Raw genomic sequence first — 20050 nt, 5'->3', positions numbered from 1 at the left:
CGTAGAACTGTTAGCGAAAAATGCATGCTCGACCAGGAAAAAGAATAATGCTCGTCATGCATATTCTGTCTTTCAAAAATACACTTCGTGTGCTTGTTTTCCATTATTAGCTAATATGAAATTGAACGTGTTGGAAAAATATTTCAAATCATTTGTTCAAACACAAATGCTTTAGCACCGAATTCTACCCCCTTTTGCATGATTTACGACGATAATAACGTCTTTTAATGCTACTATTATTACTATCACTACCACCAATATTACCATTATTATTATTGGCATGTTTGTCCTGGCATTTGACCCCCCTCTTCAGATAAAAATTTGTGGTTCCAGGTTCTAGCCTGGGCATGAGTGTTCTTTGTGAGCGGAGGCGAAGCCACAAATTTTTATCTGAAGGTGGGGGTAAATCTCAAGTGAACTCGAGTATATTGTTTCAAAACTTCTTTTGTTTGGGGAATAAAAGTGTTTTATTCTACAGCAAGGTGAACTTTGACATCACTGCTACACTTACTCCTCTCAATATAATGACAATGCATTATTCCTTCTCAATAGTGTGTTACGAGACCACCTCGTTTCACAATTTAGGCACAAATTTCCTTTCACGGAAAGGGTAAAACCAACCTAAAGAATTATATATGGATGAAGAACATCTGTCGTTGCATTCGATCACTGGTGCACATGGCCTGACCCTTCCACAATCAGTATTTGTAGACTTAATCCACGTGGTTTTTTCGTTATTTTCCGTGTGCAGGAGAAAAAGAAGCGAAAAACGGACGGAAGTCGCTGGTCTGTGCGTAGCACGTGCTGTTCCATTTAACCCTTGCAGCTGAGCGCCTCACGCGACCGGGCTTTATGTGACACGTGCTCCGCCACGTGCTCGCGACGATGGTGCCATCTGCCGCCACCCAGAATTGCACGAAATAGTATGGCCGTAAGTTCTTGATATCAAAGAAATCAACTTGTATTCGCTATGTGGCTCACAGAAACGTCGTAAAAATGTTCAGGAAGAGAATAAAACCTGCTACAATGCTGCAAAGCCCTTGGGAGCGTTAACTTTTGATGTGGCAAGTTTCCCATATTTATTTTTCGAAACGGCTGTCTTTTGTTTCCCAGTTAGTGGACATTTTCAATCTTGTTAACGTATCAGTAGGCCTACACTCACCTCTCAATTATTTTTACTAACTTTAACATAATATATTATCTTCCCAGTTCCCACATCTGACTAATGGGAGACAAGGGAAAGACACCCAAATTTCAACCTCTCTTCCGCTGTTACACCCTGGACTGTATTTTGCAGACTAGCAAGGCTCTGGCGTCTGGACCCACAGCAAGCATAATCCTCTGTGGAGCTCGTGTTGGGCCCTGTCCATGTGTGGTTGATTGTCCTTTCATCAATCCCATCCTATCACCATTCCTTCTCATTGTCGCGCTTAGCCAAAAATGGAAGAAAAGCGACGAAAACAACCAAATTAACTAATTAGCAAGCCCATCTGACTACTTGCTGATTAGGGCCTCGCCGATGGCGTAGTGGCAGTGTCGTCCCGGGCTCGATACTTTGTGGAGGCACGTAGTGGTTCGGATCTAACTTTAAACTGTAGGTCCAGTCCCGATTAGTATATCTATGCATAAAGTAGACTCAAAGCAATTCAATACTTGCTATAACTAATTTTGCATGTATATATTTCCAAAGTCCGCATGCACTAGGATTTTAAATGAAATTATGAAAGGAAAAACGTAGCGAATTATTTACGTCGCCCCATTTCCTTCAGCAAGATCAAGACCGATGGGACTCCCTCCCCCTTCCCTCATTTTGATGCATCTTGTATAATTCGTGTCATTAATGTAACATGAAGCAAGAATTTTCAGACATTTAGCCATATTCGCACTCTAATACAACATAGAATATTAGTTCGTGTTAAATTTAAGGTATGTTTCATGTACTGAAAATTGATGGAACTGTCACATAAAGATGGAAAGTAAACTCTCTTTTTTATGTTGATTTCAACATTTTTTTAATAATCTTAGGATTTTCAAGTTTTCTGATCGGAATGTTATGATTTTTTCCCACGATGATTGTCATGGACATTGAAACGTTTCAGCGCTAAAAAACAAAACAAAAAACAACCTAAATGAAACTGGTAATGTGCGGTCTAAGGCGCTGTGCTTTGGACTCCGACTGCGGGACAGCATGGGTTCGAGTCCACCTGTGTTCAGTCTCTGGGTTCTCGGCCTGTAGGACCGGTGGCAGTCCACCATCGTGAGGAAATTGGGGAGCTACGAGAGATTTAGATTTATTCTTTCATGTCCGAGCCATAAGCTGTACGCACTACGTACATCTGGATTTTTTCCTACAATACCTATATATATATATATATTGCATTTAGTTTATCTTATATGCTGTCTCTTAGTTTGTCCCCTATACACATTCTTTCCCCTCCCCTAACAGCTCATTCACTCCACTCGTTCTTCTTCCAGTCTTTCTTCCTTCTTCCTCGCCTCACTTCTCTTTTCCTTCACTTTCACCAAAAACACTCCCACGTTCTCCAACTTTTCCACACTTGTTGCACTCTGTTACACAACTAATTTGAGTGCTTCTTCTTTTCCCACACCCTCCAGCCGTTTGTCCTGCAGGGCGCTCGTTCCCGAACATGCAAAGAGAAGATCCGTCCCGTCATTCCCCTTACATGTTATACATTCATATGTACCTCTCTCTCTTTTGACCGCACTGTGTCTCCACCCCCAGTCTCAGCCATACTAATCCCTCTCTTGCTTCCTTGCTTATTTTATTCATATAATTTGCTTGTCCCCATTCCCGAATGTCCCTTGTCTGGAAGTCTAGTGATATTTTAGTTGCGGTTTCCATCAGTATTTCTTGCCGATCTATATTTTCTAGTCTGTGTTTAACGAGTTCAAGTGTTCCTTGGTCTCCGTGCTCTTCTTCCCATAACCATCCCAATCCGATTTCGAGTAGTTTACCTTTAACTTCTTTTGCCCACGAGCCCATTTCGCCTCCCCGTACTTGATGTATGAGAGCTTTCCCTTTGATAGTGTCTCCCCCTGCTATTATAAGAGTTGCCCAATATTTAACCCTTCTCCACGTTAGTCTAGTGCTCTCCCTCGCTAGCCCGAGTTCCCGTAGTACCCCGCTGTTTGCGGCGCCTGTTGCGACATGCAGTGCTTTTTTGAAGTAGCTGCACTGTATTTGGTTAATTATGTTTCCCCCCTTTGCCCCGCAGATTTCGCACCCATACCAAACGGAAGATATTAATAGGGCTCGATATAGCTTATCGACGAAGCTCATTTCATAGTTTTGCAATTTTCTTGTTATTCCCATTATTGTGTCCGTTACAGCTCGAACCCGGCCTGGTAACTCTATAACGGCTGGGGGTTCGACGTGCTGACTACACGTCACCCCATTACTGGTTGAAGATCTCCACAGCTCTAGCTAGATAGGCCAAGGCCCTTCCATGGCTGTAGAGCCACGGGTTATGTTAATGATATGATCCACTTGATAATATCCCATAATTCACTATCCATTTCAATGAATACGAAGGAAGACCTTAATTGGAAATCACCATTTAGTATCTGATTTTACACACCTTCCTACCCTCAGATGCCATTGAATGAATATCGTGACGTCTAGTGGAGTCCATTGCCTCGCCCCTTACCCACCTCAAAACGCACATTCTATCATTAATGGTTCTACTCGAAACGTAGGCTGTAACGTGTGGACTGCAATGAAATCTACCGATGCCCCGATACGATTAAGTCACTCTGCGACCTTGAGGGTATAATCCTTGGATTTGATGAAACTCCATGCGAAGAAGTCCAAAAGACTTCTGTAAGCAGACCCCTAGCCAGGATTTTATTTCGGATGGGGCTCATTCCTTATGAGCACAGCCGTCGACAAAACTATTTGCAGGAGGAGGCAGGCCACTGATGAAACTTGATTAGTAGAAATAATAATTATTACCACGGTTATCAATTTTAATTCCAAATTGTTATTATTATACATATTATTATATAAATAGAGAGACTTTGCAACTCGATCCACTGTATGAGTGAATATCCAACACTGTTGTCCATTATTGTTCTTACATTTTGTGCAGTTAGTGTACACTGAAATTCATAATTATTGTATTTTGTTATTAACCTTTACACATTCGTTTAAAAAAAGGCTTTAAAAGTTAGGGCCAAATTTTACTCATAAAGTTTCTTCTCACAAAGAAAACTACATTTTGAGGGCTGTGGATCCATTTATTCTGTGGATTAAATGGTAGAATGTAACAATATAACCTGGTTCCTCTGTTATACACTAAACTTTATTTCGATCTAATGTTTAATCCTGCCAAGGAAGTGACATTAATTACCACTATACACTATTTTAAATTAGATATTTGTAGGATTTCGGGGGGGGCTTCAGCCCTCTTAGCCCTCCCCCTGGCTACGTGCCTGTCTGTCAGGTTACTTGACTGGGAGATCAAACTTCATAGTGACTCGTGACTGAAGGAATGTTCAAAGTTGGGCATTTTTCTCTCTTGTACGGTAAATTTTGATTTAACATACCTGTGTGTAAATAAGCTTTATTATTATTATTATTATTGTTATTATTATTATTATAGACTAAAGGACAACCACCTCCTCCCAGTGCGGAAGAGGCATATGATTTCTTTACACAAGTCTGGGAAGAGGAACCAGTAATTGTTCCAACCCCGAGAGGAACTCTTTCTTCTATTGAACAAGAACCAAAACGTAAGCACAGCTTTTCTCTCAATTTCTTCTCTTTCAGCAGCCATCGAAGACAGAAGTGAAGTATTTATCAAGGTGTGACCAAGTATTAAATTTTTTAAAAAGTATTTCTTAATTTATGAAGGGATAAACCCATTTTTCCATCTTGATTTTACTGTGTTTTTATAACATTTACAGTATAATTTATACATTTTATATATATAATATATATATAACTGTGTGGAACAGATTGTGGTACTCTTTTCAGTAAATCATGGGTTTATTGGTAAAACTACCAAGAATTTTACCAATTCATTATAAAGTCTTAGTGTGCCGTTTACTGTGTCCACTAGTTTATACATGTAATCCTTTTTTTCCTTATTTTTTTATTCAGTTTATATTTTTATATTAAATCCATATACATTAAACTTACATGTAATCAATATGTATTATTATATTACATCTTTGCATTGTAAAAATCACCCAGACAAGGGTCTGTTGTAAGAGCGGCCCTTGAGGTCATAACACACCCACTGTAATAAAGATGCTTTATTATTATTGTATAATGTATGCAAATAACTGTAGTTGTAGTAGTTTAAAATGATTTCAAAGAAATTGAATTGCATTCAGTTTCATATGTAATGACTAGCTCTAGGTTTTTATGACCTACAAGTTCTTTAAATATTCTCTAAAACATAACAAGTAACCCACAACAAAAATATAAATTTTGAGGTAATGATTTACTTTTCAACTGCAGGTGATGCTCCCGAATCACAGGCACGTGAAGGGGGGAGTGGTGATGAAGTTGAGGAGATTGCAGAAGAGGAACATGTTGAGGAAGAGGAGGCAGTGGAAGGGGAAGAAAAGGTTCCACTGCTCACTGCTGAATACCTCGGTGTAAAGGATGAGTGGGAGCTTACGGCTGTTGAGGGTCCTACTTATCAAAGCTTCCAGGATAGGATGCAGCGGGAGCAGGAATTGTACTTCTACCCATCAATGGTAGCAGGTACTTTAGTATTTTGTATTGTTTCCTTCACTAAAATAAGGCTTGAGTGAATATTACACTGATTTTTAAGATTTCCATGAACTTTTCATCTTATTACTTGTAACCATGCTGATAATTATTGTGCAATTTGAAAAACTAGATGACTCTAGATTCTCCCTAGTTGTTAATGTTCTATCCTGTTGTGTGAATAATAATCCGTGGTTCGACAGCCCTAAAAGGTCTTGGCCTATCTCCCGACTGCCATTCCCCCTCCCACAATCCTACCTCGAGGTGTGGAGATCTTCAACCAGTAATGGGGTGATGTGTGGTCAGCACATCAAACCCCCAGCCGTTATAGATTTCCCGAGACCAGATTACGCTACTCACTTGTAGCTCCCCAATTTCCTCACGATGATGGGTTGCACAGCAGAGACTGAACCCAGGCAACTCGAACCCATGCTGTCCCACAGTTGGAGTCCAAAGCACAGCGCTTTAGACCACATGGCCACGGAGAAGGACCTCTTGTGTGAATGGTCTCCAGATTTTATCGCCAATGTAGACCAAAAATGCTTAAGACAACTCAACAATTAAGGCATCCCCAATGGCGTAGTGGTAACTTTCTCACCTTGTAATAAAGAACTCCCAATGTTGATACCATGTCGAGGCACATTGCACAATGGCTCAGATCCCACTTTAAATGGCAGTTCCAGTACTGATTAGCGTACCTGTGCATAAAGTGGACTTTAAACAATTCAATCAATCAGTTCAGCGACCTACAGAACTGTTTGAAGAAAAGGGTAGTTGGTTCCAGACAAGGTACAGCAGTGATGATGTGAATTGATTTCTTGGCCACATAGCACCTGATAACAAATTGCTTTCTAGGCCTTGCCTTTTCAAGGAGTAATCGTGCCATTGAATTTAGTTTAAAATTTCTTCTGGGATATTGAGGAGAATCATAATACATGGTTAGGCTAAAAGAAATAGACACTTTCGTAGGTAAAAAAAGGTAAAGTGTTCCCCTGTGCATAGCACCACGCCATGAAGGCGTATAGGGGGTATAGGGGTAACGCCCCACACTTTCTTGATCCGGTCGTGAGTGGGGGTGATGTGATCAGCATCACGCCTCTGACCGCCTTTACCCCCCAGGGTTTCCCCCAGGTACCCATGTTATTCGACGCTGGGTGGGCGCCGGGGCCGCTTCCACCGTTAGAAAATTTCCCGGATTTCGTAGGGAGGGCTGAAAAACTTATTGGTAAGTTAAAAGTGTTCTATGTGTGACCCTTTTGTAACATGGCAGATATCAATGCGATAGTCCATTTCTCCCCAAGCACGACTTTTTCCCTTGCACAGACAACCAGTTTCCTTAAATGTCTTGCTCCAATCGTAGATGGACTGCCTTGTGGGTGATTGATTACCATACCGTGTTCTAAAAAGAACGCTGGTTGATAGTAACGGAATTTGTTTTTGCAAATTCAATCATGCAGAAAGCCTTCTCCACCTGGCTAGCAGCCATACTGCTCGACTTATGTCAAGGGTGCTCACGCAATGCTGACGTCCCGAAGACAAACGAAAAGTGGAGGTCGTAAACTTGAATACTAAATGCTTTCTGATATAACAAAAACAAATTTCAATTTATAAAGCGTTTAAATTATTTCTTTTAGGCTAACCCTGTATTAGGAATGGTGCAGAGATGAGAGTTGGCACAGTCTTGCCTCTTACCCTGAACAAAAGATGATAAAAGCAGGTATTGAAATTCAATTTGAAACAAACTCTGGGAGACAACGTCTTATATCTGCATTAACATTATTTTCATGATCTAGGAAAAATCACAAAATTTAGTGTATAAGCATGGCTCTTCACAATGAGAGAGATTAAAAAAAAAGTGATGGATATGACAGACCCAAGGCCACTTCATTTGACATGTAATATTAAGGATCACTCAAAGACATGTTATGTAAACATTAAATTGACAATTAACTAAGAATAAATGATGATCATCCCTTACATAACTGAACATAAGAATAAATCAGCACAATGGAAGTGTGAAATTAACCTAGCATCTACCCCAGTAGTTCTCAACCTTTTTTTCTCATCGTACCCTTTAGTCGTGACTAAAAGTCTAATGTACCCCCACCATAGGTTTTCTCCTAATAGTGGGTTTACTAGAAAATGTTGTCTGCCTGATTGGTGGGGAGTTTTTGATATGATGGAGGCATGTATCTGCAATACAGAAAAATGACATTCATGCTGTATGTGAAAAAGGTGGTAAAAAAAATAAACATTAGAATCCTATGTTTATTATTTTATTGGGTGGTCCTACGTTTACAATCTTTATGATAAAAATGTGAAACACGTGACTGCTAAGAAGTATATACAACTTTAATTTTTACATATTTTTCCACAGTTATTGAAAAAAGTAAAGAACAAAAATAAGTTTGTTACAATGTGTCAAGTACAATTTTGGAGTTTTTATTGTAAATCCTCAGAGTTCCTAGTGAGAAGGATGTGCCTGCATAACCTGACACACTTTCTTGATGTCTGGTTGTGCACTTAAAACTTTCAAGCAGAGATTCGGCTACAAATTTCAAATTTAGTCTTATAGATCTATCTATCTATCTATTTATCTCTCTCTCTCTCTCTCTCTCTCTCTCTCTCTCTCTCTCTCTCTCTCTGTCTCTCTGTCTCTCTCTCTGTCTCTCTCTCTGTCTCTCTGTCTCTGTCTCTCTCTCTCTCTCTCTCTCTCTTTTTTTTTTTTCAAACGAGTATTTTATTTCAAAACATATGAAACAAAGATAAGAGTGTCGGTGACAAAAGCAGACTTATTTTCCTGATGACTGTTAAAGCTGTGAATTCTGAAACAATGAAGTCTGCTCTACACACCTGCAGCTAAAATGTTGCCGTGTGGATTCCGAGCTAATCTCGTACCTCCTTCAATTCGTTCATTTAAGTGTGAAAGTATATTGTGAATGATCCTAGTGGGCAATAACATGAAAAAATGGGTCAAGTTTTGCAAGAGACTGTTGTGTAAATCACAAATATATATTGCAGAAACTAATAAGTGAACATGCAATTGTATTAGCTTAAAGTTTATGTATCAAGAATATCATAATATCAACATTACCAATGATAATACATTTAATATCATAGTTGATTTGTTTTCTGTCATTCTTCAGTTCCCTTGGAAGAGAAACTTGATCCAGAGTGTGACCCGAGGTACCCAGAGGAAGAAGGCCTTTACGTTGGTTCAAAGATCCCAGTGTCTCAGAGAAACAAGAATAGACTAGAGCAGCGTCTTCTGGCTTCAGGAGATAAGTTAGTTTCCTCCCTCATAGTTATTGTATCGTAGGATATGATATAATCATTGTTCTCTGCCTGCCTTCTTGCATGTATGTGTTGCTTGCATTGCGTAGTTTTCTTTTAATAAATCACTGTTATTACAAGTACATAGACACACTCTTCTTTGGAAGGTTATGTGTATTGCAGTCTTGATCATCTCTACCTCAGTAAACGAAAATAAATGAAAGCTGAAATTAACATTTTTTCGCAAGTCTAATTATTAATTTTAAGTGTGCACGTAAGACAATGCGTAATTTGTTAACAGTGTTGTTACATCCGAAAAGAAAGAAATTCAACAAATTGCAGTGCTGCCAAATGGTATAAATTAGAACTACATTAACAAAGACAGTGGACCTTTGAAAATTAATTTGTTAAGTGAACAAGCTTGACGCCCACTGAGATGTGGCAAAACATGGAAATATCTGGCAATAGAACTTCTGTTGTTTGCTTCTATTGAAATCAAATTGTGTAACACCCACTTCTACGAAACGAATGGAACAGAAGTTCTGGCTAGAAGTCTGCAAGTTATCTTGAGGGTTATGGCCCAGTGAGATGCTGCAAGTGAAACTGTTCTGTTTTCTTGCCGTGCTTCTGGCATCTCAGTGGGTGTCAAGCTTAATATGGAAATGCGGAACTTTCCCCATTGATTATTTTAATTGTGTTTACTGCACCACACCATAAAATTATGTTCCTTCTGTGGCAGCTTATTTTGTTTATACGGTACCTTGTTCATTAACAGTAGGATGTTAAATTATACATGTACTATTTGTGTGTTGTCATTTTTTTTTACAGGAAATGGTTTGGAGATGATGGTGAATTGATCATGCTTCCAAACCCATTGAGAGAAAAATCATTCCGTCCGCCTTTATTTGAAGATGTCAATCCACTTTTGGAGACTGAATTCAAACCGGTATGCAATCTATCTATTTCAGCTTTGTTTGCAGGTTACAAGGATACATTTTCCAAATTTATCTGAAGTTTCTATCAGTGCGTGTATATTAAGCAATTTCTCTTGGATTATGTTCTTGATCACAGCGGCGGCTCCAAGGGCAGAGCTGCTGTGCCATGGCACTACCCTCAAAAGAAACGCATGTCTTGCCAAAGTATTTTATTTATTTATTTATTTATTCCTTGTTTTGGATGGCGAAGTTAAGGCACAAGCCTTTTCTTCCACTTAACCATCTCTACATTACATTTTATAAATTGATTTTTATAGCTTACTGTATGTTAAATATATAAAAAACTAAATATTTAAGATACCAAGAAATGAAATCTATAAAAAACTAAGAACATTGAGATACCAAAAAAAAGAAAAACACAAGAAAAAATAAAAGAGAAAGATGCAAAAAACATAAAAAATAAAGACAAAAATACATACACACTAAGGAAAAAAAAATATACACGTGAAACATAAACAAACACACACGCAACAAACATAGTCAAATTACAGAAAAAGTCGGTGGGTGTTGGTCCTACCAGTTTACATGAAGGTTTAATTTTATTTCCCTGGTTTCAGTTCTGGTAAGTTGACTCCAGAAGATGATTTGTTAATTTTGATTTGAATTGGAGAAGAGAAGAAGAGTTTCTTATGTCGTTGGGGAGGTCGTTCCACGCTCTGGTAGCAGTGACCGTTAAGGTATTTCCATAAAACGTTGTCTTGTGGGAGGGAATGGCCAGCAGAGAGTTGTCTCTCGAACGGGTGGCAAAGGTGTGTGCTGAACATTTATAATTTACGTACAAGGACATTCGAATCTCTCAATCGGTCAAGCTGACGACCGCCCCAACCTTCACGCTGCATCGCCAGCTGTTTCGTACCCTCGCGGAGGCACCTAAGAGCTGGCCTAACCAAGTTGACACATGTGCAGTGGGTTGAAGAAGTCTCGGCGGGGAACAAGGTGATGGGAGGGGAAGTGGGCTAGCAATAAGACACCAGTTGAGCCCTTTTCGCTTGCCACGATGAGGTACATAGCTGCCACCTTTAGATATAAATTGCTAAATATGACTGATTTGCAAGGTGAGAGGATTTGTTTTTCCCTTCTTGTAATTTTTGTGTTTTTAGGGGAATATCCTGTAGTGTATAAAAGATAGGATAGTGAGTGAAGATGAATTGGATTAATGTGTTGTTACTAACTGTACACACACTGTTTTCCACGTTACCAAACGAGAATAAATTAAAAGTTAAACATCTTGATCAGTGGTGTAATCACAAGGAGGGGCAGGGAATGAGCTTGCGGAGTTTTTTTTTTTTTTTGATCACATTGGTACTACCCATCATAGTAGCTGCCGGCCGCCACTGCTTGATCATATTATGTAACAACTTGAGGATATGTGTTATACAGTTTTATATGAGATGCACATTCATTTTCATTCTGTTGAAATGCACCCAAATACTAAAAAAAAAAAAGCTTCTGTTGTATTCTAGAGTATTACTTCTCTTGTGGCAGTAGAAAACAGTTCTATATGTTGGTTATTAAACTAGATATAGGCTATTGAAAATAATGTCCTCGTATTTCTTATGGACAATAAAAACTGTCCTCTTTTAACTTAACATTTTCAAAATCTTATCATTTTCTTGGTCCATACTATTATTCTTTGACCTATCTTTCCATGCATGTACTTCCATGTTCCTAGATTAGTTTTAAAAGTAAAACTTACGCAAGTAAGTCCACACCATGTTCTCGTTTGGCACTTTGTGCTTTGTGAAGAAAACTGTAATCCTTGTCCTTTATGTGAAATATACACATCATTACCCCTTTTGCCAACATTTGAAGAATTAATGCAGGAGTTCATAGCATTTATGTTTGGTATGGCAACACTGCTAGGAGTTTGTTTATCGTTTAATGTTCATCAATTGGAGTGGCATTGTTCTGCTTGTGAATACACATTGAATTTTACAGATTTGAAGAAAGACTGTTATTTATGGGCTACAGAACAATAAGTGTCCAGGGGAAAAAAACAAAACATTTCTGACATATTGTTCTGTCTGAGTTTAACAGAGGGGCAAAGGTAGCGGAGGCAGCTCAAAACTTTGTCCCTTGTATGGGGAGAATGCCAACGGGGAAAGCAGGGCAAGAAAATGATTTTGTCATTACAAGGAGGCCATTTTTGACTTAAGTGTCCACATTTCAATTGTTTCAATTGATAACAGTATAGATCCACCAAGCTTTCTGAAACCTCGGAAAATATGCGAACTAACCGGCCTCCCCCACCCCCTTCTTTCACCCCCGGTGTTTTCTCTGGCGCTGGTCGGGCAAGGACTTTCCCACTTCCGCTGATACAGTGTTGCTAATTTTACTCTCTTCAAGAATTCGAGGAGTGTTGTTGATGTGCGTAGACGTGTTTTTGAGTAAGCGTAAAATGTCGAAAGTTGTGAAAAGCAGTGAACGAAATTTGCTACTACGAATCATCGAGAAATATGAAGATGAGAAAAGAGACGGGTGGAATTATCCTCGCGATCAACCCCTAAAGAGAGCAGTATATCGGAGTCATTGCTTAAAAAACTGAAAAGAGAGAAAAAAGATTTACAAACCCCTGACCAGAAATTGTCAACTCCTCGTAAACGGAGACATGCTTCACAGAATAAGATTGTCATTGACGACATGGAAAAGTGTATACTGCGAAGGAAAATCCATGAAATGTACGTAGTGAAAAGAGAAGTTCATACAATATTGAAACTTTTAGCTATTGCTAAGGAAGAAATTAATTATCGGGGGTGGGGGGGAGTAACATTACGGAAAATTATGAAACAAATAGGCTTTAAATTTAAAAAATGTAGAAACTCTCGCTTAACTCTGGTTGAACGAAGCAACATTGTGGTTTGGAGATTCCGCAACGAAGGGAGTCCTGTTGTTTACATTGATGAAACTTGGATTCATCCTAATTACAAAGTAAAAAAATGTTGGCAGAGTGAAGATGTGTCAGGTGTCTTCACAAACAACAGTCCGAGGAAGAGACTTATCATAAGTCATGCTGGGGGTTCCATGGGGTTTGTTCCAAACGCACTTAATATATTTCAGGCCAAAACAACTTCTGGCGATTACCATAACGAAATGAATTCCGAGAACTTGGAGAAGTGGTTGGAACAGAAACATTCCGAATCTCCCACCTAGATCTGTCATTGTTATGGATAATGCCTCCTACCACTCAATTCAAATCAATAAAGCCCTGAACACAAAAAGTAAGAAACTAGAGATTCAAGAATGGCTATTAAAAAATAACATCAGTTTCGAAATCGAACAAACAAAGCCATAATTGTTGCTGAAAGAAAAAAATCTTCCTGATCCGATATATCGAGCTGATACAATTTTGAAAACCCACGGCCACCACGTCCTTCGACTGCCACCATATCACTGCGACTTGAACCCGATCGAGTACATAAAGCGAAACGTAAGTTCAAATTTGAGAGAAATAAGTGCTCCTACCGAAAGTGCAATTGACAGTGTCACAGTGCAGGAATGGGAATGTATGTGCCAACATGCCATCCGTTTGGAAAAAGAATATCAGAGGAATGATGGAATTCTCGAAGAAGAAGTTCAAACGTTGATTATAAACCTGGAATCGGGTTCCGAAAGTAGCGATGTAAATAGCGACAGTGACAGCGAAAGTTCGAATTCGGACCTCTCCGGCATAGACACCTTATAATCTGTCTCCAGGCCAACTGGAGGCAAAAACCCAAAAGTAAGTTGCTTTTTTTTTTTAAAAAAAATATATAGTTTACATATTTAGAATATTAATCTTATGTGTTTAAATTGTTGATATCCTTCTGCGAGACAGGTGGCGCTTTTAACTTTAGTGTCCCCCTCCCTTCTCTCTCTTATGCTATGTTATTTGAATTACCACATCTAGAAACGAAAGTTAATATTCAGCCTGCATATTTGTTTACTTGCAAACCTTTCACGGCACACGCCCACTTCTAGATTTGGCAACACAGGGGGGAAAACACGTGTTTCTGTCATCCCTTCCCTTGCCCAGAGTTCCCGAGCTCCCCTCCTAAACATTCGACACTAGCGCCACTTGTTTCTGGCCAGGGTTTCAAATAAGTTGATGGATCTATAGTATGGAATTGAGAGGAAATGCCTAAGGATTGGCAGAGAACAGTGGCTTAGCACACTACTCTGGATCCCCCCCCCCCCGCAAGTAAAATATTGGGGCCCCCCTCAGTGGAAAGAAGAAACATCGAGATAATGCCAGAGTGAAACAGACACACAATAGTTAAAAACCCCCCCCCCCTGCAGTTGTAAAATGAATTAACTTTAACCCTTCCTTCCCAGTTTTTGTCATCGACTTAGGCTATAGGATATATATCAGTTTAGTAGTTTGTCGATACTAAATCAGGGTTGTCTGAATCTCTGATAAATAACTGGATGAAGAAATGAGAAATGTTGTCTCTTACTTCAACGTGGTGGCACAGCCAGGATTCTTTTTTAAGGAGGGTGGAGGCTTCACATAGCCAACTATTTTGTTCGTGATCCTTTGTATTTTTTGTTCGAAATGTTTTTCTTATGTAGGTTACATATAATATACATATATTTAAAAAATACTGTTTGGAGAAATTGTTTAAAGGATAGTAAACACTCCTTTTTTGGACTTAGAGGTGGATGCACCTTCAGCCCACAAAACCACTCTCTGGCTATGCCAGGCCAAGATGCTCACATTACGCTTATAATACTAATAGTGAGTTATATACTCAAGGAAACTTATAATTTCAATTACGGAGGTTGAACTGGACCTCTACATTGTCAATGGTGACCTAATATCAAAGGGTAAATTGCAATCTGCTGCTAAGAAATAGAGGCGGACTCAAATCTTGAGAGATAGAAAATTAAGCAGCAACTGGACTTTATTCACTCAAAATTTGTCACTCAATGAAATGCCGATTGGAGGGATTGGAGCACTTTGACCACTGCATACGTTGTATACCGTGCGTGGCGAAATTGGGGCTACTGGACCTAAGGGCAAAGGGAAAATTGTCCCTGGGCTCAACATCCTGAGTTTTTGGGCCCCTTTGAAGTAAAATGTAATAGGTGTGGACAATGTGGGAAATTTATCTCGGGTCTTATTTCAATGTCATACTGAGGCTTCGCGGGACCCCACGAACATATTTGGTGGGAAGTTACATTTTAAATATCACATAATATTAATGGTAATAAAGAAAGGTCATAAATTATGAAGTTTGTTTAGGTATTGTGTAACAATAAGGCATTGACCGGTTAAACAACTGAATCTTTCTACTCGATTCACAACTGTACTACACTACACTATACTACGTTTACGAAAGCTATGTAGCTATAATGGTATGAGATGAGAGAAGTTCCTATCGATTGCCATCTATGAGCAAGTAACTTAAATCTGAATTTCGGAGGAGACCCATAATGTCAAGTTGCCCGGGCCCCTCTGGCTGAGACAACACACCACTGCTTTTTATCGCAGACGTCGTCATATGATATGTTACTGGGAACCAAATTTCTGTTTCGTAAATTCGTTTTTTAAATAAGTGACAGTAAGAACATAGAGATAAAACATAGTGGGGCCCCTGCAGCTCGCCCCCCCTCCCCTATGCCACTGGCAGAGAAGCATAATTTGTCCAATATACAAAAAGGGGGACAAATTGGAATGTCTAATTTTTCACATCAATAATAAGAAGCAGATTGGATCAATATGCAGAAACAAACATAGGAGAATACCAGGCTAGTTCAAGGAAAGGCCGGTCCACCATTGACCAGATATTTACAGTAAAACAAATATTGGAGAAGTGTTGGGAAGGAAACATAGATGTCTTTCAAATCTTCGTTGACTTTCAGCAAGCTTATGACTCCATAAATTAGAGATATGATAGGCCATATCATGAGAGAATTCAGAATACAAGAAAAGTTAGTCAGATTGGTAGAACTGACAATGAAGAGTACGTTTGCCTCTGTATGCATCAAAGGAGAATTGGGAGACTTCTTTGAAGTAAAGTAAGGGCTGAAGCAAAGAGATGGGCTGGCCCCACTTATTTTCAACCTGGTTTTGGAATACATTATCAGGCAGCTACGAATTGATACCAGAGCCAGTCTACAATACAAATCTACACAAATAGTTTGATATGCAGATGATATTAACATCATGGGTAGATCACAGTCGACTCGAGAATTAGCAAATGTGTTGAACTGTGACCATTCAACCATTGTGCAACATTTGCATTCCATGCGTAAGGTTCAGGATACCACACGCTTTAAATGAAAACAACCAAATCAACGAGTAGGCCAGGAAGACAGCATCAAGTGCTGCGTCACGATAATGCACACCCACACTTTGCTAACATGACAAAATCTGCTATCCAGGAGCTTGATTGGATAGTTATTCCACATCCTCCTTACTCCCCCGATCTTGTACCCTTGGATTGCTACTTTTCAGCTCTCATTCCATCAATCTTCATGGAAGCTCCTTTGGAGACGAAAATGCTCTTCACACTTGGCTTGACAACACTTTTAACCCCGAATCAGCTGAGGCGTTGAATTGAAAAACTGCCCCAGAGTTGGTAGAAAGTCACTGATTAATTTATGTACGTATTTTGATCATCTCAAATTAGTATCAAATAAAAATACTTTTGCCACGGTGAAATAAGTGCTACTAACTTATGCATCACCCAATATATTGGAGAATTATAAAAATTATATCTGCTACCAGATTTCGGAGAGCTTTTTATTTTCTTGAAATGGTGTCGGTGGGAGAATATATGATTATTACAAATTATTACATGATTTGCAGAGTGGACACATTGAGCTTTTCTCCTACCAAATTTAATTGAATTAATGATCAAAAATAATGCGCAGTTTTACACATCTATACACAACTATATATAGTCATGTTTATGGTATTTCTATAGTAGCTGCAGCTGATGAGTGAAGTGAATAATTTGCAGTGGGAGTGCACTGTGCGAGTGTGCCAAAGTCATTAACATGTGTATTTCCTTGAAATTGTCTGCACTTTTTTTTTTAAATGCAAGCCAAAAAACACAATGGCTTATCCATGCTGCAAGAAGCAACATCTTAAGAGAAATTGAAGAAAACTGAAATGCATAAATGCATTTCCACTCGGTTCTAAAGAACACTGACCTAGCAGATGACAACATAATTTCCTGCTACCTCGACAATCCACAAATGAACTTTGCCATCATTTTACCTCTGTACCCTGTCTCCCTTCAAATGGAGGATCATCTCATGTGCTGAAGCTGCATACGTGACTAGCTATTTGCCAGTACAGTAAATGTATGAAGACTTTTTTTTTTTTTTTTTAGTATGTCTCTGGATCACATTGACTGAAATTACCTGGATCGCTTACTAAACTGTTATTCATGCTTCAGGCATTGAAAACTGTGGTATCAAATTAATATACTCGAAGGGACAGAGTTGTCAGACATCTGGGTTTTAAGGAACAATCCCTTATTTAAGTAATATGTCTCGCAATGACAATATGTCTCCCATGACAATCTTTCCCAGCTTGCCTATTGTCCTGTATTTGAAAATTACTTCTTTCCTCGTTAAATTCATGTTTCTGAATGTCTTGTTCATTGACTCTTCTTTCTCTTGTGGTGGTGCATTATGGGACAAGTATTAATTCCAGTTCCACTAACCCACCTGTTTGTGAACACTACTTTCTTCCCTGCAAGAGTGGTGCATGAGTGCTCTTGTGTGTTCTATTCAGCATGTTTCAAGATGAGAAGTATGCATAAAGTAGAGTCTTTTGCTACAAAGATGACGAAATTACAGTGTATATTTCATGTAACAACATTTCGCGAATCATGGTCACATGTGGTTGAAAGATAGTGTATTAAATGTAAAACAGGTTTCAAATATTGCAACGAAGAACTTACAATAGCACACTTTGGTCGCAGTAATGTAGTGCAACATGCTCGAAGAATGGAGCACAAGAATAACACTTTATCTGCAGCATAGACATAACTTGCCAGGGGCAAATAGGGGCACTTGCACCCTTGTATTCTTCCATTGGGTTTCTGCTAACAATGGAGGAAGGTGCAGTTCTTCTGTCTACCTTTGTCTACATACCAGAGGCACTTTTCCATTTGCTTGCATTCTTGGGGTTACTGAGTCTTCTCGTGCAACTAAAATTTTAATTTTTATTATTATTATAACTTTTTTTGGTAACTTTTGTATCTACATATTATTAATTTTATTGCTGATCACTATTATAGCAATGAAGTTTGATTTTTATTTAATATATCTATTGATTTATCATGCCATTTGTTGGATAAACAACAACTTCTTATTGTATGTGTGAAAGGAAATAAAAACATACACATTTATAAACATTTGTAATCTCAAAGACACAAACATAGCACATACGAATGTTATTATTTTGCAATAGAAAATAAACAAATATAATAAATATGTTTAAACTAAAAGGTACAAATATATTATGTAAGAACAAGAATTAATTATTGTATGAGTGCAAAGAAATGAAAAGAAATAAACGTTTGTAAACTCAAAGAAACAAATAAAGTTTGGAAGAATCTTATTATTTTACAACCAAAAAAATAAATAAATATCGTAAATATGTAAGAACGTCATTGTATGAGTGAATATACATAAAGAGATAAATAATAAAATAAACATTTGTACATTCAAAGACACAAATAAAGAGGGTTAAACTGTTATGTTGAAACATCCATTTTGAATATTTTTTTCTTCTATTTACAGGCTGTGAACAGTGATCTTGAAAACAAACATTTCTACGGAAATATTGATATCGAAGGACAGTTCCTCTTAGAAGTCGATATTTCCTCCATCTCGTTCACCCACCATCCTCTCTTCAGCAAAGAACACGTGGTGGCTCAACAGTTAATCGAACTTCACCAAAAACACATTTTAAGATCTCAACAGAAGAGAGAAGAAAGGTTGGCTGGAAAACTTCAGGCACTCAGGAAAGCTCGCGACAATCTGAAGAAAATACTAGACCTCTCGGACGAAGATACAGACCTAACTGCCATCCAGAGGAAGAGGCTAGAAAATTATCAGAAAGAAATATGTGAAACTAGGAAAGTAAGAGAAATGGATGGGAAGAACAATAGAATTCTTCTGAAAACTATTCTCCGGACGTGGAAAGACTTGAAGAAATTGCGTGAAGCACAAGGTTACGTAAACACCCCTTTAAAGTTGCAAATCCGAAAAGAGGAAACAGATGTAGAAAACGAGAGAAAGCTGTGGGATGCCGAGATTGAACAGGACCTTGTGGAACTGAAAGAAGAATTTGAAATGGAGTACAATAAGAAGTTCCAAGTATACACCGAGCAGCTAGCGGAATGGAGGAAAGTGCACAAGGCACGAGTAAGTAAAAATCATTGACTAAGAATGTCCATAGGATAATGTTGCAAATTAGAATGATAAGTGCACGTAGGTTTCTTGATTTTTGTTTAATTATGCCATATTTTTTTTATGTAGTGTGTAAGCTTTCTAACTTAACATTGGCTCTCGATCGCGATTTTATTACGAGTCAAATCATAACCTTAATTTGTTTTGTTTTTTTGGAGGGAGGGAGAGAGAGTGAGAGTGAGAGTGAGTGAGTGAGTCGCTGCAATTTAGAATAGACCCATATCCACTGATCCACATATATTTTCAAGTCTGAGTTACTGCCTGTATACCTCAAGAAGAAAAATATTTGGAATCTATGTGCAGTCACTTATGAGCCACTGTGATGGTCTTTCCACCCACGGCAGACTGAGACTATTGTCGAACTTCCTTCTCTATTTGTAAACTTGCCAGCATGGTAAGCATGCATAAAGGCACTGAAGTTTCATTTGGCACTGTTCCTTGCTGGTGCATGTGTGTGCAGGAGGAGTCATCTTTAAAATGACAAAAATTGTGTTGTAAAGCTCACTTGATCAGTGTTGCAGCCTTGACGTCATTTCATAACAGTTGATACCTCACATAAATTTGAGCTGTTTATAGTCTGCACTGTAATTTTTGTTGGACTCTTTAAGGTTTTTATTTGACTCTCCCTTGT

The 20050-nt window shown here is 38.6% G+C and overlaps 1 protein-coding gene across 1 annotated transcript in view; it reads left to right on the top strand.

Annotated features, from left to right (window-relative positions):
- Positions 1 to 20050, top strand: part of Cc2d2a (Coiled-coil and C2 domain containing 2A) — a 257618-nt gene that overhangs the window by 171859 nt on the left and 65709 nt on the right. Inside the window, exons 7-11 of the mRNA XM_083129417.1 lie at positions 4623 to 4752; positions 5486 to 5734; positions 8887 to 9025; positions 9842 to 9959; positions 18748 to 19374. Coding sequence (XP_082985543.1) covers positions 4623 to 4752; positions 5486 to 5734; positions 8887 to 9025; positions 9842 to 9959; positions 18748 to 19374 — 1263 coding nt within the window. The remainder of the gene's footprint in view (positions 1 to 4622; positions 4753 to 5485; positions 5735 to 8886; positions 9026 to 9841; positions 9960 to 18747; positions 19375 to 20050) is intronic.

This window comes from Lepisma saccharinum, chromosome 1 (genome assembly GCF_977018435.1).
Source record: "Lepisma saccharinum chromosome 1, izLepSacc3.1, whole genome shotgun sequence".
Lineage (NCBI taxonomy): Eukaryota > Metazoa > Arthropoda > Insecta > Zygentoma > Lepismatidae > Lepisma > Lepisma saccharinum.
The sequence above is the reverse complement of the archived record's forward strand: the minus strand, read 5'-3'. Positions and strand labels throughout refer to the sequence as shown.